Source organism: Bos javanicus, chromosome 5 (assembly GCF_032452875.1).
Source record: "Bos javanicus breed banteng chromosome 5, ARS-OSU_banteng_1.0, whole genome shotgun sequence".
Taxonomy (NCBI): domain Eukaryota; kingdom Metazoa; phylum Chordata; class Mammalia; order Artiodactyla; family Bovidae; genus Bos; species Bos javanicus.
Genome location: NC_083872.1, coordinates 101184490 through 101212137, shown reverse-complemented (window position 1 = coordinate 101212137; position 27648 = coordinate 101184490). Strand labels below are relative to the sequence as shown.

Sequence of the window (27648 nt, the reverse complement as noted above, 5' to 3'; positions counted from 1 at the left end):
TCTTTTGTTCATTTAGAATAATTGAGTCTTTAAGGAGATAATTTCAACCGAATATTTAATTAACTTTAAGAATGTAGTTGATGAACTTATCTCCCTTATCCTCCAGTAGCCATATGCTTTGGAGAACTTTCTGTGGTAGGTTTAAGTATCTCATATTGGTCTCAGGTTCTCCAAAGAACAGATTTTACATTTTGGCTTTTTTTTTTTTTTTTTTCTGCCAGTCTTACTGCTGGGAAAGATGGAAGGCAAAGGAGAAGAGGGCGACAGAGTAGGAGATGGTTAGATAGCATCACTTACTCAAAGGACATGAACTTGAGCAAACTCTGGGAGTTAGTGCAGGACAGGGAAGCAGGTGTGAGGCAGTTCATGGGGTTGCAAAGAGTCAGACACAACTTGGCGACTGAACAACAACAAAATAGCCATTGCTATGAGACTTACTGTTTCATTCAAAGGGTGAAAGTTGACATCCACAGAGAAAATGCGGAATTGCACTGAAACACAGAGATTTTTCTCATGAAAGCCACCAATGGAAATTCAGGGTGGTAACACAAATAACAATGTGCCAGGATTTCCAAAAGGTAACAGAGAACTACACCTCCAACCCTTCAGATTGCCTTTGCTTGTTTAGTTCCTTATACCTGTTTGTCCTGGCTTGTAGATGGGTTTGTCTGTCTGGACAAAGACTAGACTTTCTGCTTTTGTAATGTATATTGGCTTCTTCTTTATGAAGTTCTGGGTTGGTCCTTGCACCTGCACGGTTATGAATGCGAAGGGAAAAGAATCCGGAATCTGTAAAACAGAAATGAGCTGAAGAATCTGTCCAGATCCACTTCTGAGGGTCTCAGCTTTTGTGACTTTCTCATTTCTCTAGTTAGTCCCATGGGAATTAGTAAGGGCTAGGCTTCCTTGGTGGTTCAGACGGTAAAGAATCCACCTGCAATGCAGGAGACACAGGTTCGATCCCTGGGTCAGGAAGATCTCCTGGAGAAGGGAATGGCTATCCACTCTAAGATTCTTGCCTGGAGATTCCATGGACAGAGGAGCCTGGTGGGCTACAGACCACAGGGTCACAAAGAGTCAGCTGGACATGACTGAGAAACAGATACTTTCGCTTTCATTTTTTCAGGGTCAAATGGAATGTGCCCTGCTTTATAGATTAATATGAGTATGTAACATGAAGGCAGCAATTTATTAAATTGATTAAAGGAGAAATGTCATTGCAATAAAAATGAAATAATTCTTCAACTAGTCATGACAATGAAGGAAATAACAAGTTCTCATTTTGACAGTAATATGGTAGTATTAAAATAATTTTTAAAATTTATTTTCTAACAGTCAAAAGTAGCACTGTATATTATCATTGGTAGTAAGCTGGTATGATTAACTTTTTAATACTTTAAGTTAGTAAAAGCTTACAAGGACAGTACATTAACCGTCAACCATCTGGGAGAACTTAGATAAGTCACTAAACTTTATGAATCTGTGTTTATATCTATAAAGGCATGAATATGATTTACCTTCAAAGTTTGCTTTAAGAACAAACAAAATCCTTCTTATAACCATTGTTATCTTTTGTATATTGTACCAGTTCTGTTTGTAAATATTATGAAAGTATATTCAGTAGAAATTTTATCTTTAGACTTGTTTGAAATTCACTCTGTACTCCTCATTTTTCTTTTTTGTCTTTTATTTTTTATTGGAGTATAATTGCTTGATGATGTTGTGTTAGTTTCTGTTGGGCAACAAAGTTAATCAACTATATACATACATATATCCCCTCTCTCTTGGACCTCCCTCCCACCCCTATCCCACCCATCAAGGTCATCACAGAGCACCAAGCTGACATTTTTTAATTGTTGGGGGTCAGAACCTAAGGCATCAACTAATGTGCTCTCTCTGTAATGATTTCCCTTCCCCCAAGGAGGAATGCTGACCGTGAAGGAGCTGCAGTAGAAGGAGTTTTTCGCCTCCAGGTCTGTGAGGAGATTCCTGCCCTCCGTCTCATATTCCAGAGTTACTGTCAATGCCACTGTCTCATTCAGGTGATTCAGCAGGACACAGACCTTCTCAGGAACACCAGCATACAGCTGTGATGGGACCAGCACCAGGTACTGCCTGTGGAGAAGAGGGGTCGGGGTCAGCCATGGAGGGGTTATTGTGGTTGTTTTCTAGATAATCTTTGCTATCTTCATCAGTCACAGAACCAAGTTAGATTTCAGCAGGAGTGGCAAGGAGTATAGACCTTAGAAACTCAGAACCCCCCTACCAAGTTAAAACACCCATACATTTCTCCAGTACTGTGGAAATTTACTATTTCCACATTAGTAAACCTATTTGTAAGCTATGGATAAGCACTCCATAAGTTGTTATACATTTTGGATAGAGGTAATTTTCTAAATTAGAAATTTTCAATGAACCAAGAAAATGTGATCACACATACAAACACATACACGAATAGTATTCGACCTTAAAAAAAGGAGGAAATTCTGCCCTTTGTGACAACATAGATGGCCCTTGAGGGCACAGTGCTAGGTGAAATAAACCAGAGAAAGACACTTATGCCTGGTATCACTTACATGAGGAATCTTTTTTTTTTTTAAAGTCAAACTTAGAAACATAGAGTAGAAAAATGCTTTCCAATGGCTGGGAGGTAGAGGGAAACAGGAATATGTTGGTAAAAGGGCATACACTGTCATTTATGAGGTAATAAGAGCTGAAGATATAATATCTAACATGGTGACTATGGCTGATAACTGTATTATGTAACTGCAATTTTCTCAGAGATCAGAAATTAAATGTTCTTACCTCTCCCTCAAAAGTAGATAGCTGAGAGACAGATGTGCTAGATAAATCATTAGATTAATCTATGTAATAGATTAGTTAGGTCAATGGGGAAAATCCTTTCACAATATATATGTGTGTTGTACACTTTAATACAACTTTAATTCTCAGTTATATGTCAACAGTCCTCTCAAAACACTTTGCCATTTCCTTCTCCATTTAATTTATTAACAAATGATATTATTAATTAATTAATTATTATTGCAACCAGTAAGAGAATCTGTCTGTATGTGGTCTTGGGTTTCGTATGATGGTATCAGAGGTCACTTTGTTTCAGGAAACATTAAAGAGGTAACAATTCATGGAGAGGAACTGAATCTATTTTCAACACTGTTTTGGATGCAACCTTAGCTCTTTTCTTTCTTCCACTCTCTGCAGATAGAAGACAAACTAGGCTAATCATCAGATGTGTTACCACGTACACCCAGAAGAAAATATCATCCCTCTGTTGCTGTTTATCTATCATTTAGAAAAGCCCAAAATACTGAACTCTGTGATGCTCTGGTGGCTCATGCTTGTCGGTCTATCTGAAGTGTCCTGGTCTAGCTGGAAAACTTCTATTTGCTTCATAAGACTCATCTCAAAAACAACTTCCTTATGTAGACTTTGGTGATGCCCCTTCCTTTATATACGTTCCCATGAGGAGTTAGGTATTATTTGTCAGTATTCCCACAGAGGGCTTCCCTAGTGACTCAGGAGATGAGGGTGTGTTCCCTGATCCAGGAAGATCCCCTGGAGGAGGAAATGGCAACCCAGTCCAGTATTCTTTCCTGGAAATCCCCTTGGATAGAGGACGTTGGCGGGCTACAGTCCATGGGGTCGCAGAGTTGGATACAACTTAGCAACTGAACAACAACAATTCCCACAGAATCCTGGTTCTGTTTTTGCATTTTATTTCATTCTCTGTGCACCATCTCTCTCTCTCTCTCTTTTATACTATGAGGTACTGAGGTCACAGCCCACATTTTGTTGATCTGTATGTTCTCAAAGTCTAATGCTAGCCTTTAAAGATTTGGTGAAAGATTGAGTGACTTAACACACAAATCCTGGCTTGTCTTTAGGTCTCATCCATCTTGGGAACCCATGACTTGGAGGAGACAAAGATACTATGTCACTTTGCAATGACAGACAAGACACTGCAGCCTTTTTCATTAGCCAATAAAGAATTTATCTCTTTTTTGGGTAGGAATTATATATTTTTATTTGGTGAATATTGTAGAATTTCATCATCTTGGATGATGGAATATTTGTTTCACAAATATTTCACAAATATTATTACCTTGTGTCTCTGAGTTTTCTGGACCTGGAGTATACCTTTTACCACCTGTGGTAATCATTTTTCAATGCTTTTCAACAGCAGATAATTTCATAGAGAATTAGGAAATAAAAAGGCAGACATCAAGAAATGGATAACAGAATGGGAGAGAGGAGGGGAATAGAATTTTCTGGAAATGTTGCTTACGGTTTGGAGGTAGCTGAAGCATCTCTGGGAAGGAGCAAGAAAAGCAGAATCAAGACTGGATTAGGCAGTTGATGTCCCCTCATGGTGTAGAGAGGAACAGGAAAGAATGGGAGTCTGAGTCCTTGATTCCTTGAACTCTGTTCTTATTCCAGAATCCCTGGTTTTTATTTTACCTGATGGGTAGTGAAAGTAAACGGCCAACCATTTATTTTTGTAACATATTAACTACTTCCAGTATAAAAAAATCAATTGCAGATCACTTCAATCCATTTGCTCAGATTTTCAAAGGGCATGAAAAATAGCATGTTGAGACTACATTAGTTGTGGTCATTAATCAGCAACTTTAAACATCTTTAAGAAAATAAATCAAAATAAATGATATGATTTGATGAAATTAATTTGAGCTACTTATGTAAATACATAACACAGATCTTTTCCTGGAAGTCCAGGGAACAGCACACATTCCCTGAGCGTCCCTGAACCGATAGAGTTCATTAACGAAACAAAGTAAAATTTATCCCAGAATTTAAACAAAATAAATATAAAGATAATCTCTCCATTGTTTGAAAGCTTAGTTTTCACTCTTTATAGCTATCTTTATACTTATTTATAAATAAAATGAACCCATGTAATACATTATTATAGTTTCTTAGTTCATTTAACATCTAGAATATAAAGCCAATCAATTAATTTTATCTTCTAAGAAAATAACCTTTAGAATCTTTAAAAAGATGGTACAAATGAACTCATTTACAAAACAGAAATAGAATCACAGATGTAGAAAACAAAGTTACCAAGGGGGACAGCTCAGGGGGAGGGGGAAGGGATCAACTGGGAAATTGGGATCGACATACACACTACTGTGTATAAAATAGGTACTAATAAGAACCCACAGTGTAGCACAGGGAACTCTACTCAGTACTCTGTAATGATCCATGAGGGAAAAAAAAATCTAAAAAAGAGTGGATATATGTATATGTAAAATTGATTCACTTTTGCTGTAAACAGAAACTAAGACAACATTATGAATCAACTACACTCCAATAAAGATTAATTTAAAAAATATAATTCCAATGATGATAATAAACTATTAGTGATATAATGCTGGTTAAATAAACTGTAATAATACATTGTGTGAGGCCTTGGTACCTGGCAAATGCTTGCTGAATGAAGATAAAATGCTTTAGCTTCATTTGGTTTCTTTTCTCATTAGAAACTATGCTCTTTCCATTTCCATCCTGCATTCCTACACTGCCATAAATAAATATCTTCATTCTCTGCCAGCTTAATATGGAATAAAGTAATTTACAATAGATAATAAATGATTTTTAAGAAGGCTCCAAGTAACTTTTCATAGGCATAATTGTACTTTTTTGGATATATACCAATCCCTTACTTTGGCCAAATGCCTAACGACTAAGTATAAAAATCTGCATTTTGATGAAGCAAAATCACCATTACAGTTTAAATTTCTAGAGTAGAAGAATAAATCTGAAGTATTATAAAACTTTATTGTTGTGATTTTTAATTGAAAATGATAGTAGATACATTTAAAATGTTTATCATAGAGCATAAACAGTATGTTCTCTACATTCTCTGCTAATGCTTATATTACATATTTTTGTGGTCTTCAATCTTTTTCCTCCTTATATTCCCAAAAGAATTTTATTAAGCATGTAACCTTTCACACATGCTTAGCTTCTAAAACTTCTCATTATGAGTAAGATAACAAAAAATATAAATACTGATATTTTAAAAATAAAGTGAAATACCATTTTGAAAATGTATTCAGTGAAATGTAAATACTGCAGTCATTTATTGCCTACCATTATCCATTTAAAACAACATGATCTATTCTTTTAAAAGTTGGAAATTTTAGCATCATTCTTGTTTCTGTTAAATCTTGTATTTCCATTCTTATTTCCCACATAATTTTACCTTGTTATTTTATGCTTCAATATATTTTATTTTTTAAAAGATTTTTTTTTGATGTGGATCATTTTTAAAGTCTTTATTGAATTTTTTATAATATTACTTCTGTTTTATACATTTTTCTGGCCTCAAGACGTGTGGGATCTTAGCTCCCTGGCCTGGGATTGAACCTGCACCCCCTGCGTTAGAATGTGAAGTCTTAACCACTGGACCACTGGTGAAGTACTGCTTCAATATATTTTAAAGATCACTCTATCATACATTTCTGAAACTAAAGATAATCAAAACTATAAAAGACGTTCTTGTACCTATCCAGTTCTGAGTAGTAATAGATTTTTCTAGATCAAGCTATCATTGTAAGTATGGTCAATATATTCTTTATCAAAACTATATATAGCTACTATAATTTCAATAATATTAAACACAAGAAAAATTTTGTTTGAAAGTCATTTCTAAAAAATGAAATTAATTGTATATTCCATCCATCTGGGTCCTCCAATCGGATCATGTGTCCTTGGATGAATATGACTTACTGCTAGATTGACACACATCTCACCTATCCTCTTGCTATGTTTTCTATTCTCCTATGTTCTACTCTCCTATATTTCTATTCTATACTATTTCTATTCTACTTATTCTATAGATGCAAGCACCAAGAAGTCTTGTTCACATAAAGAGAGATAGAGGTCTTCCTTGGTGGTCTGGTGGCTAAGACTCCATGCTCCCAATACAGGGGGCCCCGATTCCATCCCTCGTCAGGGAACTAAGATCCCACATGCTGCAACTAAGATCCAGTGCAACCAAATAAAATAAATATTTTTCTAAAATAGGAAAAAAACACAAGAAGTTCTGTTATAATATCATCATTTGAATATTTAATTACCTAAGTTAAAAGCCAAAGGTCACATGGTAATCATCATTGAAAAAGAATTTTAATTACCTGTGCTGTGCTGTGCTTAGTTGCTTCAGTTGTGTCCAGCTCTTTTCGACTGCATGGACTGCAGCCCGCCAGGCTCCTCTGTCCATTGGGTTCTCCAGGCAAGAATACTGCAGCTTAATTACCTATCAGCTGATGAATCAAGTATGACTTTCTTAATTCTACTGAAAGCACACCACTGGGAACTAGGTCAATTGCAAAAGGATTTGGATTAGTTATTCGTCATTCTCGTTCTCATTGTCTAGAAACATTGCAAAAAAGGCACTTATAAATGGTTACTAATTGCTATTCTTCTACTTAGAATCACCTGATATAACTTTGGCAAAATTGAAATATTATTAATTTAAATATACTTTTATCAATATAAAACCTCAAAGTGCTTTTTATTATTGTCAAAACTATGACTTGCATAATTATATTTCTAGAAAGTGCCTACAAATAATCTGATTTTCAAAGCTAGGCCTCATTGTCAAGATAAGCAGTCAAGTTAGATTTATGACTGATAGGAAAAATATTATTTCACTTTTAAGTCTAATAAACTCATAAATGTACATTTGTATGACAATTATCCCACTTCCGAATTCTAAGATAAGTTAAAATCCCATTTCTGAATTCTAAGATGAAGAGTTTTGCTGGGTATTTGTTTCCTGGATTCAGTGTTTCTTTCTATGCTCTCTCCTTTGTTATTATGCAACTCTGAGGGGCAATATAAACACTAACAAGAGTTGAGGAAGAAAGAGGTGAGGTTTAAAAATGAAAACTTTTATTACTTTTACCTCCTACCACTATAATAAATGAGTACAGAAAATTTCAAAATGAGTCAAAAGTACCCATTTTAAATGGCATACATTTTTAATACCAGAAATATATTTAAGACAGTTGGATGTATGAGGGCTTATGAGCTACAATGGGTTCATGATTCCTTGATTTAAGAGACTTTGTGCAAATATCAATATTTTGGATTTGTTTTTGTAAAAGACAAACAAGCTTTTCACTCTAAGATATATCTAAAACACATATTATAAGTAAATATCATAATATTAAAATAAACCCACAGATCATGTGTCTTGATTGAATTATCAACATTATGGTAGAGATTTTATAGACTTATTACCTACAAAGATCATAAGTTTATTGGTCATGCACAATTTCAGGGGTATCCAAATGATGTTGAAATACATTGAGGCCAAAACCGAACCTTATGGCAGATTCTGTCTAGCCAAATGTCAAAGCCAAAGATCAATGTTATAGTATTCCAACTTTTAATAGTAGGTAGCCATGTAACTCACATGAATGAAAATAGAGTAATGAAATTCCAGTCATCAGTTTAATAGACAGTAAATATTTGTTGAGTGAAAAAATAAATAAAATAAGCTGGTAAACTTTCTTGGCTAAAGTGTTGTTGTATAAGCAGGAAAAGCATTTGGAAAGAAATACTCTGAAAATACAATATAAGAATATTCTAACTGACCTCAAAGCAGGATGACAAAGTACTTAAGAGAATAGACTCAATTGTCAAACACCTTGGAAAGAATCCCAGGTTCCTCACTGTTACCTCTTGAACAAATTACTTAACCTCTCAGGGCTTTAGTTTATCTATAAAGTTGCTTAAGAGTAGCCCCCCAAGGATTAGATTTAGTTTGACATACTTAAAAATACTTAGAAAGTGTCTGGCATAGAGTGAAAGCTATATACATGTTTGTTATTATTATTAATAGTAAAACTGTCTTTCCAGGTTTTCTTTTAAATCTTAGAAACTCTTTTTTCTTTTGTGCCGAGAACAATTTGTTTTACATAACTGATATTTAAAATTCATAGTTTCGAACACCAAGTGTAATTGACTCATCCAAGAAATTCCCACATAAAGAGTAAAATTGCACACAACTATCCAATCACTCTTGGCTTCCCTGGTGGCTCAGATGGTAAAGCGTCTGCCAGCAGTGCGGGAGACCCGGGTTTGATCCCTGGGTTGGGAAGATCCCCTGGAGAAGGAAATGGCAACCCATTCCAGTACTCTTGCCTGGAAAATTCTGTGGACTGAGGAGCCTGGTAGGCTACAGTTCACAGGGTTGCAAAGAGTCGGACATGACTGAGCGACTTCACTTCACTTTAGTTCACCCAATCACTCACTAAGGGCTTCCCAGGTGGAGCTAGTGGTAAAGAACCTGCCTCTCAAGGAAATGGGAATTCGATCCCTGGGTCGGGAAGATCTCCTGGAGAAGGGCATGGCAATCCACTCCAGTATTCTTGCCTGGAGAATCCCATGGACAAAGGAGCCTGGCAGGCTCTATGGTCCATGGTGTCGCAAAGAGTTGGATCTGACTGACCTGGCATTTCCTTTAGTCATTCACTAAAGCAAAAATTAATATTCATAAAACTTCAGATGAACTGCAATGTTTGATAACTGAAGACACATGCTATATATTGCCTTGGTAGAATCTATCTTACACATCCACCAAAATAGGAATACCTTATCACAACATAAAATCTTTAATTACTTACTGTTAGGTGAAAAGGAACAAAAGCTAACTTTTGACTATAATAATAGCATTAAATTTTGACATAAACTAGGAAGAGAGGTGAACACATAGATGTGAAAAGAGTTAACTTTGTAATTGCTGATAATTCTCATGCTAATTGTACGGAAAACAGATTTTTTTAAATCTCAAAGTTATTTAAAAAAAACCTATGAAAGACATTATAACCTTTGGACATATTTCTAAACTGCTGCTTCCCATGAAAAATATGTTTACAGAACATTGAGCAACTGTGAGTGGGTGAGAGTGGAGGTGTCCTTGTCACTTAGTGTACACTGGGGGAGGTGCTGTTAGAATCACAGGCATAAGCAGAATGAAATGAAAATTCACATTAACAGAAATGGGACATTCAGAGCAATATTTTTTAAAACTGTATTTTTAATTGGAGGAAAATTGCTTTACGAAATTGTGTTGGTTTCTGTACAACAATGAGAGTCAGCCATAATTGCACATATTTTCCCTCCTTCTTGAGCCTCCTTCCCCTGTCCCCATCCCATCCCCTCTAGATCATCACAGTGGGCCAAGCTGGGCTCCCTGTTATACAGCGACTTCTCACCAGCTATCCATTTTACACATGGTAATGTACATATGTCAAGGCTACCTTCTCCATTCATCCTACTTGCTCCTTCCCCAACTGTATCCACAAGTCCCTTCTCTATGTCTGCATCTCCATTCCTTCCCTGTAGAGAGATTCATCAATATCATTTTTATAGATTCCATGTATATACATTAATATATGATATTTGTTTTTCTCTTTCTGACTTATTACATTCTTATACTTTGTTTTTAAAAGCAACAGGAAGCCCAGAGGTAAATCCACGCACCTATGGACACCTTCGGAGAAGGCAATGGCACCCCACTCCAGTACTCTTGCCTGGAAAATCCCATGGATGGAGGAGCCTGGTGGGCTGCAGTCCATGGGGTCGCTAAGAGTTGGACACGACTGAGCGACTTCACTTTCACTTTTCACTTTCATGCATTGGAGAAGGAAATGGCAACCCACTCCACTATTCTTGCCTGGAAAATCCCATGGACGACGGAGCCTGGTGGGCTGCCGTCCATGGGGTTGCACAGAGTCGGACACGACTGAGCGACTTCACTTTCACTTTTCACTTTCATGCATTGGAGAAGGAAATGGCAACCCACTCCACTATTCTTGCCTGGAGAATCACAGGGACAACGGAGCCTGGTGGGCTGTCGTCTACGGGTTCGCACAGAGTCGGACGCGACTGAAGTGACTTAGCAGCATGGACACCTTATCTTTGACAAAAGAGGCAAAAATATACAATGGAGAATAGACAATATCTTTAACAAGTGGTGCTGGGAAAACTGGTCAACCACTTGTAAAAGAATGAAACTAGAACACTTTCTAACACCATACACAAAAATAAACTCAAAATGGATTAAAGATCTAAACATAAGACCGGAAATTATAAAACTCCTAGAGGAGAACATAGGCAAAACACTCTCTGACATAAATCACAGGAGGATCCTCTATGACCCACCTACCAGAATGTTGGAAATAAAAGCAAAAATAAACAAATGGGACCTAATTAAACGTCAAAGCTTCTGCACAACAAAGAAACTATAAGCAAGGTGAAAAGACAACCTTCAGAATGGGAGAAAATAATAGCAAATGAAGCAACTGACAAAGAATTAATCTCAAAAATATACAAGGAACTCTTGCAGCTCAATTCCAGAAAAATAAACTACTCAATCAAAAAGTGGGCCAAAGAACTAAACAGACATTTCTCCAAAGAAGACATACAGATGGCTAACAAACACACGAAAAGATGCTCAACATGACTCATTATCAGAGAAATGCAAATCAAAACCACAATGAGGTACCATTTCACGCCAGTCAGAATGGCTGTTATCCAAAAGTCTACAAGCAATAAATACTGGAGAGATGGCTGGGTGGCATCACCGACTCGATGGACATGAGTTTGAGTGAACTCCGGGAGTGATGGACAGGGAGGCCTGGTGTGCTGCGATTCATGGGGTTGCAGAGAGTCGGACACAATTGAGCTACTGAACTGAACTGAACTGAAGGCTGATCTTCAGGCTGTTTTCATCATGGCATAATTCCCTATCTACAGAAAACAGCTCTTCAGTTCCATAGCTTAGACTTTCCTGTAACTCTTCTATTCACTTGAACTTATTTCCCTCCCTGCTGCAAATAAGTCTATGCAACTCTCATCTTAAGGCATGATTTTGAATTAATTCCACCTCTGTGCTTTCTCATGTGCCATTCATCTCGTCAGAAATGTCTTCTTTTGAGACATTTCTGTAGTAACCTATGCCTAAGAACTGCTTCTTGACCATGGAAATGAGGAGAGATTTCTCAGCTTAATTCCGTGTCATGCTGATCATTCTATCACTGGGCAATTCTCTACTCACTAGGGTTCTCTTACTTGATATACTTTTTTTTTTCTTTTATTTTTTTTTAAATTTTATTTTATTTTTAAACTTTACAATATTGTATTAGTTTTGCCAAACATCGAAATGAATCCGCCACAGGTAACTTTACAATATTGTATTGGTTTTGCCATATATCAACATGAATCCACCACATTGATATACTTTATTGCTGTTTTACTTACAGTTCAGCTGTTAGCTTATACATTTATACAAACTGTCAGTGATTTTAAAACTTGATTATTATTAGAATCACCTAAGGAGCTCTTTAAAAATACAGTTTCCAAGGTCTCCCACTCCATACTTACTGAAACTAAATATTTTGCCTTTATGATGCATAATCTATATTTTCAAGTTCCTTTTTTTTAGTATGATTGACATGAAGAATGCCATATATTTAATGTACAGAAAAGAAGCATATACCTGTGAAAAAATGAAATGTTTCATGAATTTGTGTGTTCTCCTTATCTAGGGGTCATGCTAATCTTCTCTGTATTGTTCTAATTTTAGTATGAGTGAGTCAGAGTTGTTCAGTCATGTCTAACTCTTTGCGACCCCATGGACAGTAGCCTGTGAGGCTCCTCTGTCCATGTGATTCTCCAGGCAAGATACTGGAGTGGGATGCCCATTCCTTTCTCCAGAGGATCTTTCCAATCCAGGGATCGAACCTGGATCTCTCACATTGCAGGCAGATTCTTTACTGTCTGAGCCACCAGGGAAGACCCAAATCTGGGCTTTAGAGGGGTACACCCAGATTTTAGTGTACATGCTGCTGAAGTGAGCACTTTAATCTATATTTTTATTTTATATTTTAAGCAACCTTTCTAATGGATTTTAATATGACTGATTTGCTAAGCATGTATTGGTGGTGGTGGTTTAGTCATTGAGTTATATCTGACTCTTGCGACCTCATGGACTGTAGCCCTCCAGGCTCCTCTGTCCATGGAATTCTCCAGGCAAGAATACTGGAGTAGCTTCCCATTTCTTTCACCAAAAGTTCTTCCCAACCCAGGGATCAGACCCAGGTCTCCTGCATTGCAGGTGAATTCTTTACCAACTGAGCCATCAGGGAAGCCACAAGCATGTGTTGAGTACCATCAATTTAGATATCCTATAAATGATAGTAGCTGAGCATAATGAAACTTAGATACACTCAGTTTCTTCCCAAGCTTGTAGATGGATACCTGTCTGCACAAGGACCATGTTTTCTCTGGGCCTGATTGCTATTGATCTTTCCTTCTGGTTGAGAGTTGCTCTTTTAGCAAAGAATGTAATGAAAGCTGGTCTGGTCTGGAGAACCTAGGGAGCAAATAAATATGAGATAGCTGTCTTATCAAAAAATCCCTCCCTGGGGAGAAGGGGGCTTTGCGGTGACAGCAAATGGGTACAGATTTTTGGAGGGGATAATGAAAATATTCCTGCAGTGATGGTTACAAAACTCTGGATATACTAAAAGTCACTGACTTATACTCTAAATGGATGAATTTTCTAGTGTGTAAACTATATCTTGATAAAGCTGTTAAAAAAATCCCTCCTACTAACTAGGTGTTGACATCACTCAAAATTTTAATTTATCATTTGTCATATCTTTTCCTGGAAAAGCCAATCTTGTTTATTTCTCTCACTTTGTCACTTTCTTATATTATCATATAAATTCTTTTTTTTTTTCTTTCTTAAAACTTTCCTTCTCTGTATGGGAATGTTTCCTTTTCTTTATCTTATTCCATTTGACAAATTTCTGTCCTCATTCCCTTGTCAGCATTTATGACTGTACTTACATCATCATAAACTGAGAACTATGTTATTCTTTTAAAAATTAAAAGACATTTACATACACTGTAAAATAATCTGATATCTGTCCATAGAAGGTCAGTTATATGGGTACCTTTTGTGAACCTGCAATATTCTTATCTCTACAAACTAGAATGAAATATTTAATTCAAAGCTAATGCATTTGAAGAAATCCTGTCCAGTAACATTTCTCTTCAAATATTTTGGTCTGGATCTCACTATAGTTGAGAGAGACAGTCAAGAAAACAGATTCTGTTTTGTAGATTGAAAAGCTTTGCATAAGCTTTAGCTAAAGAGCTTTCTTGTAGAATGGAGGGATGAATAGAGCATACTGCTTACAAAATTTAAGCCAGAGCATTAAAATTGAAAGCATCAAAGCAATACTTAGCTACTTAGCAATCATTTTGATAACTGAAGGATTTTGGAGTTTAAGAAAATTGCAATACATCAAAAGACTGAATCTGAGGAATTAATGTAACAGAAAGATGCTGGCCTATGTATCAGACTTTGCAGCCCCAACAAAGGAAACCTCAATAACAGAGAAGCAATTAATTAAAGTAATTAGTTCTATAAAGGCTATCAAAGTCAGTATTTTCATTACAATGCTTTGCCTCCAAATTGATACAACAAATTTCATTTCAAATTTTCCCACTCTTAGTCCAGCTTCTTTCCTCAGCTTCCCATTGATGCCTCTTCTTTAATATGGATACAACAGTGTTAGAGCTCTTGATTACATAGTGGATATTTACTAGGCAAACATGATGGTGCCATTAAAATTTGGAATTTAATGTATGAATTAACGGGCTTCCCAGGTAGTGCAGTGGTAAAGAATCCACCTGCCAATGCAGGAGATGTAAGAGACTTGGGTTCAATCCTTGGGTCAGGAAGATCCCCTGGAGGAGGAAATGGCAATCCATTCCAGTATTCTTGCCTGGATAACTAGACGAACAGAGGAACCTGATGGGGTACAGTCGATGGGGTTTCAAAAAGTGGGAGATAACTAACTATGCTGCTGCTGCTGCTAAGTCGCTTCAGTCGTGTCCGACCCTGTGCGACCCCATAGACAGCAGCCCACCAGGCTCCCGCGTCCCTGGGATTCTCCGGGCAAGAACAATGGAGTGGGTTGCCATTTCCTTCTCCAATGCCTGAAAGTGAAAAGTGAAAGGGAAGTCGCTCAGTCGTGTCGGACTCTTCGGCTCCTCCGTCCATGGGATTTTCCAGGCAAAAGTACTGGAGTGGGGTGCCATTGACTTCTCCGTGACTAACTATACATTTCCTCTAATCATTCACTAAAGCAAAAAAAAAAAAAAAAAGATATTCATGATCTTTTCTTTCTCTTGCTGTATTTTTACCCACCCCTTTCTACAAGGACAACCTGGTATTGTGTGTTTCTTTACTGCAAAGGTTTTGGCCAAATCTAAAGAAAATTGTCCCTGTCATTTGACCAAGACTGTGTCTTTATGCCTTTAATTAATGTCTCTACATCACAAATGGAAAACAATGTCATAGTGGTGATCACTTACCTTATCCTTTATGAAAAGCAACAACAAAAATCTACTTCTCTCCATGCTTCTCCTCCTTTACTGATTCCATGGAGTTTCTTTGTCCCTTGTCATAACACTCACTTCAAGGTGTGACCCTAAAATAATCACTTAATATTTGAAGAACATTCAAATAGTTATATACTTACACTTAGAACATCTTTGTTAATCAAAATGTAGAACTTAAATTTACCAGAAATGGGCATACCTGGAAGTCAAATGTTTTCTAAGACTTTATTAACATGATACGACTTGGAAGCCTAAATCTAATATCAACAAAAGGAAGTGTAACATGAGGAATTTCAAAAACACAAATTAATTGTTATGCATGTTGAAATTTGGTGAGTGGGAGAAGCAACTTGCATTAACACTCCTTTTTACTAAGGTGAATTGAGTTTATATTTTCAAACAAATGTAATCTGATTTATCTGATTAGGAGGAGACAAACATAAATATCTGAATACATATCCCTCTGATACATATACTTATGTATGTGCTATGCTTAGTTGCTCAGTTATGTCCAATGCTTTGTGACTCCAGGGCTGTGGCTTGTCAGGCACCTCTGTCAATGGACTTCTCCAGGCAAGAATGCTGGAGTGGGTTGCCATGCCTTTCTCCAGGGGAATCTTCCCAACCCAGAGATCGAACTCAGGTCTCCCGCATTGCAGTCAGATTCTTTACCATCTGAGCCACCAGGGAAGCCCATATATATATAAAGTATATATATATATATATACATATACTTTAAGTTCATTAAGTTGACTCACCCATATGAGAATTCTCTAGATTGTCAATTAGCAGCTAAAATTTGTTGTATCTATCCTTAGAATTGTCTATCTAGTTCTCATGTTTGGAATTTATATATTTGAAGTTAATACTCATACTTTAATACATAAAACACTTTATATCCAGATAATTTTGTCTATGATGAAAAAGTGATTGAAAATTATATAGGCAATATATACTCTTAAAAAGTAAATAGGTAGCACATGCTGGTGAAAAGTAAAAATAAGAAAGATAAAAAATAAATTATTTCCAGTCTTGTGAAAATACATCCCAAATTCCAAAGTCAAATTTGGAGTATAACTTCAGTATAGTTCTATATCCTTATCCTCTTTCAGGCTTCACTTTCTTTAAGATATGGTTCCTTGGGAAGTAGTTATAATTCATTGTTAAATTAATTTTTTAAACTTTTTATTTTTTATTGGGGTATAGCCAATTAACAATGTTGTGATAAGTTTTAGGTAAAGAGTGAAGGGGCTCAGCCATATGTAGACATGTAACTATTCTCCCCCAAACTCCCCTCCCATCCAGGCTGCCACATAATATTGAGCAGCGTTTCATGTGCTAAACAGTAGGTCCTTAATTATCCATTTAAAATATAACAGTGTGTACATGTTCATCCCAACCTCCCTAACAATCTCTTCCTCCCACCCTTCCCTCCCTGTAACATAATTTTTAATATTAAGAAAGTAGAAAACTTCTGGAAAGAACCCTAACCCTTTCACAATCTTTGATGATAATCACTTTGATGATAGTGACATTGCTTTGCACAATATTCAGTGTTATGCAATTATTTCCTGTTAGATAAAGGCTTAGGGCAAAGGGAAAATGTGCCAGGAATCTATCATGACTAGTGTCATGAATGAGAACTTGTTCCTTCCTCAGAACATGTTCTTGATGAGAATTCTACCCACAACCCCACAGGCAGTCACGTCCTGCAGCAGATGGTAAGCAAGGTGCCTCTGTCTTCTCCCTTCAAACCCTTCTTTGTGTGAATGCTCACAGGATTATGCACCTGGGGTAGGGCTGAGGGGGAGCAAGCTCACAGTGTTCTCTTTGGAATTACCATTACCTCAAATAATAAGGTTTCTGTCAACTTGTTTTGGTTTTGGCAAGTCATAAAATTTTCCAGACTCTTTTTGCCTTGAGAAGTGGACTTTCTTTTAGGCAGAGTGAGTCTGGGAACCAACGGATCCTGCTGGGAAATGGGTGCAGCCAGTGCAGCCCCTTTGCATCCAGTGGCTTAAGACTCTGAGAGACAAAAGCAGGGGGCACAGGTTCGATCCCTGGTTGGGGAACTAGATTCGACATGCAGCAACTAAGACCCAGGGCAGCCAAATATTTTAAAAACGAAAGCTTTCCCTCAAAAAAAAAAAAAAAAAAAAAAAATTTTTTTTTAAAAAAAATTTTGTTGTTGTAAAAAAGAAACTACATTTACTCACCCGGTACTTTAAATATCATTATATTAAGAATGGGGTTTGTATGTAGAATTTTCTTTCCTTTTCCTGGGTGGAAACTCAAAGCCCATGTTTGGATTCTGCTTCTATGACTTAGAGACAAATAGCCTCTGATGAGTCACTGAAATTCCCGATGCTTCTCTTTCTTTGTCTATGAATGGGAATAATTATAACAGCAATGGTTTATAAGGTTATTGTGGGAATTAGGCGGTGCTGGAGTGGCGAGCGGTGGCTGTGTGGCTCTGGAGGGGCAAATGGCAGAGAAGAGATACCCCACGTCCAAGGTCAGAAAAGCCCCAGTAAGACGATAGGCACTGGAGCAGCTGTGAGGAGCTACTCCACGTTCAAGGGCAAAGGAGAAGCACCAGAAAGATGGTAGGAGGGGCGAATTCGTATTTAGAATCAAACCTCGGTTCCACCAGAGACGCTCAGAGGGCTCAAAAAAACCTTGTGCACACAAGGACCCAGGGACCACACAGAGATGGAGACAGAGACAGAGACAGAGACAGAACTGTGTTTGAGTGTCTCTGGTGGAAGTACAGGTTGGCAGTGGTCTGCTGCAGGGACAGGGGCTCTGGGTGTGGGTATGGCATAAACCCTCTAGGAGGAGGTCGCCATTAACCCCACTATAGAGCTGCCAGAACTTACATGGGACAGGGAAATAGACTCTTGGAGGGCACAACAGAACCTTGTGCACCTGGACCCAAGAGAAAGGAACAGTCACCCACAGGAGACTTGCCTGTGGGTGTCCGTGAGTCTCCAGCAAAGGCGTGGGTCGGTGATGGCCTGCTGCAGGGTTGGGGACGTGGAGTGTAGCAGTATGTACCTGGGTTCTTTTGAGACAGGTCACCACTATCTTCATTAGATCAGATCAGATCAGTCGCTCAGTCATGTCCGACTCTTTACAAGCCCATGAATCGCAGCATGCCAGGCCTCCCTGTCCATCACCAACTCCCAGAGTTCACTCAGACTCACGTCCATCGAGTCAGTGATGCCATCCAGCCATCTCATCCTCTGTCGTCCCCTTCTCCTCCTGCCCTCAATCCCTCCCAGCATCAGAGTCTTTTCCAGTGAGTCAACTCTTCGCATGAGGTGACCAAAGTACTGGAGTTTCAGCTTTACCCTCATTCCTTCCAAAGAAATCCCAGGGCTGATCTTCAGAATGGACTGGTTGGATCTCCTTGCAGTCCAAGGGACTCTCAAGAGTCTTCTCCAACACCACAGTTCAAAGGCATCAATTCTTCAGTGCTCAGCCTTCTTCACAGTCCAACTCTCACATCCATACATGACCACAGGAAAAACCATAGCCTTGACTAGACGAAACTTTGTTGGCAAAGTAATGTCTCTGCTTTTGAATATGCTATCTAGTTACCTCCACCATAGTTTGAGTGAGTGAGTGAGTGAAGTTGCTCACTTGTGTCTGACTCTTTGCGACCCCAAGGGCAGTAGCCTGCACCAGGCTCCTCTGTCCATGGGATTTTCTAGGCAAAAGTACTGGAGTGGGTTGCCATTTCCTTCTCCAGGGAATCTTCCTGACCCAGGGATTGAACCCAGGTCTCCCGCTTTACCATCTGAGCCACCAGGGAAGTCCCAGGTAAATAGCAGGGAGGGAACACAGCTCCACCTATAAACAGAAAATTGGATTAAAGATTTACTGAGCATGGCCCTGCCCATAAGAACAAGACCCAGTTTCCTCCTCAGTCAGTCTATCCCATCAGGAAACTTTCGTAAGCCTCTTATCCTTCTCCATCAGAGGGCTGCTCCTGCTGATAAGTCACTTCAGTCGTGTCCGACTCTTAGCGGCTTATGGACAGAGCCTACCAGGCTCCTCCGTCCATGAGATTTTCCAGGCAAGAGTACTGGAGTGGGGTGCCATTGCCCTCTCTGCCATCAGAGGGCAGATAAACCGAAAACCACTATCACAGAAAACTAACCAATCTAATCACATGGACCACAGCCTTGTCTAACTCAATAAAACTGTGAGCCATGGTGTGTAGGGCCACCCAAGACGGACGGGTCGTGGTGGAGAGTTCTGACAAAATGCGGTCCACTGGAGAAGGGAATGGAAAACCACTTTAGTATTCCTGCCTTGAGAAACCCATGAACAGTATGAAAAGGAAAATAGATAGGACACTGAAAGATGAACTCCCCAATTTGGTAGGTGCCCAATATGCTACTGGAGATCAGTGGAGAAATAACTCCAGACAGTATGAAGAGATGGAACCAAAGCAAAAACAACACCCAGCTGTGGATGTGACTGGTGATGGAAGCAAGGTCCAATGCTGTAAAGAGCAATATTGCATAGGAACCTGAAATGTTAGATGCATGAATCAAGGCAAATTGGAAGTGGTCAAACAGGAGATGGAAAGAGCAAATGTCGACATTTTAGGAATCAGGGAACTAAAATGAACTGGAATGGGTGAATTTAATTCTGATGACCATTATATCTACTACTGTGGGCAAGAATCCCTTAGAAGAAATGGAGTAATCATCATAGTCAACAAAAGAGTCAAAGTGGAGTACTTGGATGCAATCTCAAAAATGACAGAATGATCTCTGTTCACTTCCGAGGGAAACCATCCAATATCACGGCTATCCAAGTCTATGACCAGACCAGTAATGCTGAAGAAGCTGAAGTTGAACAGTTCTATGAAGACCTACCAGAATTAACACCAAAAAAAGATGTCCTTTTCATTATGGGGGCCTGGAATGCAAAAGTAGGAAGTCAAGAAACACCTGGAGTAACAGGCAAATTTGGCCTTGGAATACGGAATGAAGCAGGGCAAAGGCTAATTTGCCAAAAGAACGCACTGGTCATAGCAAACACCCTCTTCCAACAACACAAGAAAAGACTGTGCACATGGACATCACCAGATGGTCAACACTGAAATTAGATTGATTATATTCTTTGTAGCCAAAGATGGAGAAGCTCTATACAGTCAGCAAAAACAAGACCAGGATCTGACTGTGGCTCAGATCATGAACTCCTTATTGCCAAATTCAGACTGAAATTGGAGAAAGTGGGGAAAACCACTAGACCATTCAGGTATGACCTAAATCAAATCCCTTATGATTATACAGTGGAAATGAGAAATAGATTTAAGGGACTAGATCTCATAGACAGAGTGCCTGATGAACTATGGATGGAAGTTCATGACATTGTACAGGAGACAGGGATCAAGACCATCCCCATGGAGAAGAAATGCAAAAAAGCAAAATGGCTGTCTGGGGAGGCCTTAACAAATAGCTGTGAAAAGAAGATAAGTGAAAAGCAAAGGAGAAAAGGAAAGATATAAGCATCGGAATGCAGAGTTCTGAAGAATAGCAAGGAGAGATAAGAAAGCCTTCCTCAGCAATCAATGCAAAGAAATAGAGGAAAACAACAGAATGAGAAAGACTAGAGATCTCTTCAAGAAAATTAGAGATACCAAGGGAACATTTCATGTAAAGATGGGCTCAATAAAGGACAGAAATGGTATGGACCTAACAGAAGCAAAAGACATTTAGAAGAGGTGGCAAGAATACACAGAAGAACTGTACAAAAAAGAACTTCATGACCCAGATAATCATGATGGTGTGATCACTGACCTAGAGCCAGACATCCTGGAATGTGAAGTCAAGTGGACCTTAGTAAGCATCACTACGAACAAAGCTAGTGGAGTTGATGGAATTCCAGTTGAGCTATTTCAAATCCTAAAAAATGATGCTGTGAAAGTGCTGCATTCAATATACCAGCAAATTTGGAAAACTCAGCAGTGGCCACAGGACTGGAAAAGGTCAGTTTTCATTCCAACCCCTAAGAAAGGCAATGCCAAAGAATGCTCAAACTACCACACAATTGCATTCATTTCACACGCTAGCAAAGTAATGATCAAAAATTTTCAAGCCAGGCTTCAGCAATATGTGAACCGTGAACTTCCAGATGTTCAAGCTGGTTTTAGAAAAGGTAGAGGAACCAGAGATAAAATTGCCAACATCCACTGGATCATCAAAAAAGCAAGAGAGTTCCAGAAAAACATCTATTTCTGCTTTATTGACTATGCCAAAGCCTTTGATTCTGTGGATCACAATAAAGTGTGGAAAATTCTGAAGGAGATGGGAATTCCAGACCACCTTACCTGCCTCTTGAGAAATCTGTATGCAGGTTAGGAAGAAACAGTTACAACTGTACGTGGAACAACAAACTGGTTCCAAATAGGAAAGGTAGTATGTCAAGGCTGTTTATTGTCACCCTGCTTATTTAACTTCTATGCAGAGTGCATCATGAGAAATGCTGGGCTGGATGAAACAGTAATTGAAATCAGTATTGCCGGGAGAACTATCAATAACCTCAGATATGCAGATGACACCACTCTTATGGCAGAAAGTGAAGAAGAACTAAAGGGCCTCTTGATGAAAGTGAAAGAGGAGAGTGAAAAAGCTGGCTTAAACCTCAACATTCAGAACACTAAGATCATGGCATCCGGTTCATCACGTCATGGCAAATAGATGGAGAAACTGGAAACAGTGGCAGACTTTATTTTTTTGGGCTCCCAAATCACTGCAGATGGTGACTGCAGCCATGAAATAAAAAGACTCTTAGTTCTTGGAAGAAAAGTTATGACCAATCTAGACAGCCTATTAAAAAGCAGAGACATTACTTTGTCAACAAAGGTCTGTCTAGTCAAGGCTATGATTTTTCCATTAGTCATGTATGGATGTGAGAGTTGGACTATAAAGAAAGCTGATCACCAAAGAATTGATGCTTTTGAACTGTGTTGTTGGAGAAGACTCTTGCCAGTCCCTTGGACTGCAAGGAGATCCAACCAGTTCATCCTAAAGGAAATAACTCCTAAATATTCATTGGAAGGACTGATGTTGAAGGTGAAATTCCAATACTTTGGCCACCTGATGTGACGAACTCACTCATTGGAAAAGACCCTCATGCTGGGAAAGATTGAAGGCAAGAGAAGAGGACGACTAGGATGAGATGGTTGGATGGCATCACTGACTGAATGGACATGAGTTTGAGCAAACTCAGGGAGTTGGTGATGGACACAGAGGCCTAGCGTGCTGCAGTCCATGGGGTTGCAAAGAGTCAGACCCGACTGAGCGACTGAACTAAACCGAACTGTGGGAATTACATTGTTGTTGTCCAGTTGCTAAGTTTGTCCAACTCTTTGCGACCCTGTGAACTATAGCACACCAGGCTTCCCTGTCCATCACCAACTCCCTGAGTTTGCTCAAACTCATGTTCATTGAGTCAAGTGATGCCATCCAACCATCTCATCCTCTGTCACCCCCTTCTCCTCTTGCTCTCCATCTTTGCTACTATCAGAATCTTTTCCAATGAGTCAATTAGTATACTTAAAGTGATCAGCAAAGTGCTTGACATGTAGAAAACATTGGATAGGTCCCCTTTAAGACTAAATATTACACACACACACACACCTTCAAAGTCCTACTCATGGAGACTATTACTGTGAGCATTGGATGTTTCATGTCAGCCAGGCACCTATACTGACCGCTCCAAATGAATTTTCCTGGGATTAATAATCAGAAAGAACTTTAAAAAGGAGGCATCACAGGTTCTATATGAAGACGAGACAGGAAAAAAGAGGCAAAGAATTGGGGAAAAAATGAATCATAAGGAACTTTATCAGTGGCAAGTAAAAGAATGTCTTACTAGCAGAGATTTAAAAATACCAAACATTTATTATCTCATTTGGCACAAATTCTGAGGAACATGGAATCAGCATTAATTCAGCAGCTCACCAATGCCATCAAGAAGTTTCTTCCATTGTTTTTGCTTTACTTCTTAGGTATATCAGTATCATTTGCCTTTTTCATCACAGTTTGGCTCCTAAAGTACCAAAAATGATTTCTTCCCAACAATATCCCAATCTGGGGAAGAAAGGAGTCAGTAAAAAACAAAATTTTCTGCTCCAGAATCTCTCTCTTTCTTTTCCTTTCTTTTTTCCTCTCTGTCTGCTTCTTTCTCTCTTCTCTACCGGAGAGCAAAATCACTTTGGTTGCTGTATCAGGAGACACCCCTGTATAGGTCCTTAGTCAGATTCAATTTCAATTTCTCATTGTTAGATCAAAGTATAGTAATCGCAGGTGTGCTCCTTAGAAATTCTACTCCATGGCTGAAGTACTCGTAACTGCTGGGAATCTGGGTGGCTGTTAGTTCTTGAATGAATTCACACTGAGAATTTCTGTGAATATCAGAAAGACTTTTTACACAACTCCCCTCTTCTTCCTCCTCTTCCTTAGAGGCATCTCTGTATTCAGTAATGTTTGCTGTGATGGTATAAACACAGTCCATGGGGTCACAGAGTCAATCCCATGGACTGAGCACATGATACTTATGTGGAAAGTTAATTGCGATAATTAGGAAGTATGTAAATAACTGTTTTTTTGTGTGTCTCTTATTTATCCATGATGATATAAAGACTTGGCTCCCTTGCATTAATGTGCATGTGCATGCTCAGTTGCTCAGTCGTGTCTGATTCTTTGCAGCTCCATGGACTGTAGCCCACCAGGCTCCTCTGTCCATGGAATTTTCCAGGCGAGAATACTGAAGTGGGTTGCCATTTCCTTTCCAGGGGATATTACCGACCTAGGGATTGAATCTGGATCTCCTGCATCTCCTGCATCGGCAGGTGAATTCTTTACCACTACACCACTTGGAAGTCCCTTGCCTTAAAGTAGGAGAAGCTCTAAAAGACAACCCCAGCATCAAAGCTCACTACGGGCTCAAATTTTATTGTGACCCATTGCAGCTCAACTCTTTCGTCTGTACAATCCTGATCCTTTATCCTGTACTGGTGTTGATCTTCAAAGTTGTCCCCAATAAACACCCTCACACATATCTCCATCCAGGGTTTGCGTTCCAGGGAACCTGACCTGTGAAAACCAGTCACTGTCAGAGGAGACTGTGATAATGTGATTGGCTTAAAGGATTATGCTCCATCCAAAAGTACCCTGAGGCCAGAGTTTTCATTTTACTCCTCTGGTTTCTCCTTCATAGTCTCCTTTATTCGTTCTTCCTCAACCTTCTCCTGCCTTGTGTTTTAATATTTGAATGCCTCACAGTAAAGTCCTTGATTTTCTTCTCCATACAGACTCACTGCCTGAGTGAACTCCTCCTATCCATGATCTGTGTGCCAGCATCACCCACATTTATTTATTTATTTTTTTAACCCTGAGCTCTCTCTCAAATTTCTAACATTTTTTTTTGTTGTTGTTGTTCAACTTCCAACCTATTATCTCCATTTGAGTGTATAAAATCACAAACTCCCGACATCCAAAGACAAATTTCTACTTTCCCATTCAAGCTTGCAGCAGTTCAGGGAATCTATTTTTCAGTAGCTCAACTGGTAAGCATGGGAACAATCTCAGTGTCCAACTCTTTGCGACCTTATGGACTATAGCCTGCCAGGTTCCTCTGTCCATGGGATTCTCCAAGCAACAATACTGGAGTGGGTTGCCATTCCCTCCTCCAGGAGATCTTCCCAACTTGAGGATCAAACCCACGTCTCTAAAGTCTTTTGCATTAGAAGGCGGGTTCTTTACCACTAGCACCACCTAGGAAGCCCCCATTTTCCTTATTCCTTGGATCCAATCCATCAGGAAATTCTACTGATTTTACCTTCAAAATATACCTGGAACTTGATATCTTCTATGTTCACTGTTGCAACCCTGGTCCAAGTCCCTGAATGGGATCCTTGAATATAATATGTATAGATTCTGGGATGTGTGTGTTTGCTGCTGCTACTGCTGCTAAGTTGCTTCAGTCATGTCCGACTCTGTGCAACCCCATAGATGGCAGCCCACCAGGCTCGCCCATCCCTGGGATTCTCCAGGCAAGAACACTGGAGCGGGCTGCAATTTCCTTCTCCAATGCATGAAAGTGAAAAGTGAAAGTGAAGTTGCTCAGTCGTGCCCAACTTAGCGGCCCCATGGACTGCAGCCTACCAGGCTCCTCTGTCCATGAGATTTTCCAGGCAAGAGTACTGGAGTGGGTTGCCATTGCCTTCTCTGATGTGTGTTTCAGATCAGATCAGATCAGTCACTCAGTCGTGTCTGACACTTTGTGACCCCATGAACAGCAGCATGCCAGGCCTCCCTGTCTATCACCAACTCCCGGAGTTCACTCAGACTCATGTCCATCGAGTCAGTGATGCCATCCAGCCATCTCATCCTCTGTCGTCCCCTTCTCCTCCTGCCCCCAATCCCTCCTAGCATCAGAGTATTTTCCAATGAGTCAATTCTTGGCATGAGGTGGCCAAAGTACTGAAGTTTCAGTTTTAGCATCATTCCTTCCAAAGAAATCCCAGGGCTGATCTCCTTCAGAATGGACTGGTTGGATCTCCTTGCAGTCCAAGGGACTCTCAAGAGTCTTCTCCAACACCATAGTTCAAAAGCATCAGTTCTTCAGCACTCAGCCTTCTTCACAGTCCAACTCTCACATCCATACATGACCACAGGAAAAAACCATAGCCTTGACTAGACGGACCTTTGTTGGCAAAGTAATGTCTCTGCTTTTCAATATGCTATCTAGGTTGGTCATAACTTTCCTTCCAAGGAATAAGCGTCTTTTAATTTCATGACTGCAGTCACCATCTGCAGTGATTTTGGAGCCCCCAAAAATAAAGTCTGACACTGTCTCCACTGTTTCCCCATCTATTTCCCATGAAGTGATGGGACTGGATGCCATGATCTTCGTTTTCTGAATGTTGAGCTTTAAGCCAACTTTTTCACTCTCCACTTTCACTTTCATCAAGAGGCTTTTGAGTTCCTCTTCACTTTCTGCCATAAGGGTTGTGTCATCTGCATATCTGAGGTTATTGATATTTTTCTCAGGAATCTTGATTCCAGCTTGTGTTTCTTCCAGCCCAGCGTTTCTCATGATGTACTCTGCATAGAAGTTAAATAAACAGGGTGACAATATACAGCCTTGACATACTCCTTTTCATATTTGGAACCAGTCTATTGTTCCATGTCCAGTTCTAACTGTTGCTTCCTGACCTGCATATGGGTTTCTCAAGAGGCAGGTCAGGTGGTCTGGTATTCCACAGATTTCCACAGAATTTTCCACAGAAAATTCTTGCAGAATTTTCCACAGTTTATTGTGATCCACACAGTCAAAGGCTTTGGCGTAGTCAATAAAGCAGAAATAGATATTTTTCTGGAACTCTGTTGCTTTTTCCATGATCCAGCGGATGTTGGCAATTTGATCTCTAGTTCCTCTGCCTTTTCTAAAACCAGCTTGAACATCAGGAAGTTCACGGTTCACATATTGCTGAAGCCTGGCTTGGAGAATTTTAAGCATATTATCTACGTATGTGACATACGATGTTTTGGTAAACTAGTTATAAAGGAATTCTTAACACAGTGAAATAAGCTTTTGTAGTCCTTCACATGGGCTGACATAAGCAATTTATCTAGGATGATTCAATAAATAAACATTTATTACGGGCCCAGTTCTAGCTTAGGTACTATTTTGGGGGTACATTGGGCAGAGACAGTATAAAATAAATAAGCCTAGCCATCTTTTACTGTCACTCTATTATTAATTTAATACTGATAGACCCTGGGACACTTTGTTTCCAATATTTTGAACTCCACAGCTGGAGAATTTATCTCTAGCTTCTTCCTGTCTGTAACAGAGTCTCAGCAGAGTCAAGGCCTGCATCGAAATCGGTAGAGAAATGAATTAATTTCCACCCCTCTTGCCTCCAATTTTGCCCTGCCTCCATCTTCTCAATATTAATTCATTGCTTCAACCATGGTGTTAGGTAAAGGGTAGACAATGAGTATTCCTTTTCAGGCGTAAGTGATAAGCTCAGACCAATAAAATAATTTTTAGAGAAATAAACTGTCCTTGGATTACCCTCTCGATCATGTGTGTGAATTCAATAAATCTATCAGTTAATTTGTGACTAAGTATACTCTGCCCTCCACA

At 39.1% G+C, this 27648-nt stretch overlaps 1 protein-coding gene and 1 non-coding gene across 4 annotated transcripts in view; both read right to left on the bottom strand.

Annotated features, from left to right (window-relative positions):
- Nucleotides 1–7519, bottom strand: part of LOC133248159 (pregnancy zone protein-like) — a 60703-nt gene extending 53184 nt beyond the window's left edge. Inside the window, exons 1-5 of one of the 3 annotated variants that reach the window (XM_061417955.1) lie at nucleotides 7176–7519; nucleotides 4304–4327; nucleotides 1935–2115; nucleotides 639–789; nucleotides 439–491 (exon numbers count right to left, since the gene is read on the bottom strand). In XM_061417955.1, the coding sequence (XP_061273939.1) occupies nucleotides 439–491; nucleotides 639–789; nucleotides 1935–2115; nucleotides 4304–4327; nucleotides 7176–7261 (495 nt within the window). In that variant the 5' untranslated portion in view covers nucleotides 7262–7519. Of the gene's footprint in view, nucleotides 1–438; nucleotides 492–638; nucleotides 790–1934; nucleotides 2116–4303; nucleotides 4477–7175 lie in introns of those variants that run through there. The other 2 variants (XM_061417956.1, XM_061417957.1) reach the window with 2 other exon arrangements.
- Nucleotides 7520–12554: 5035 nt separating this feature from the next.
- LOC133248968 (U6 spliceosomal RNA) lies at nucleotides 12555–12661 on the bottom strand. The gene has a single exon (XR_009736793.1). It is a non-coding gene; the product is annotated as a U6 spliceosomal RNA (small nuclear RNA).
- Between the last annotated feature and the right edge of the window lie 14987 nt (nucleotides 12662–27648).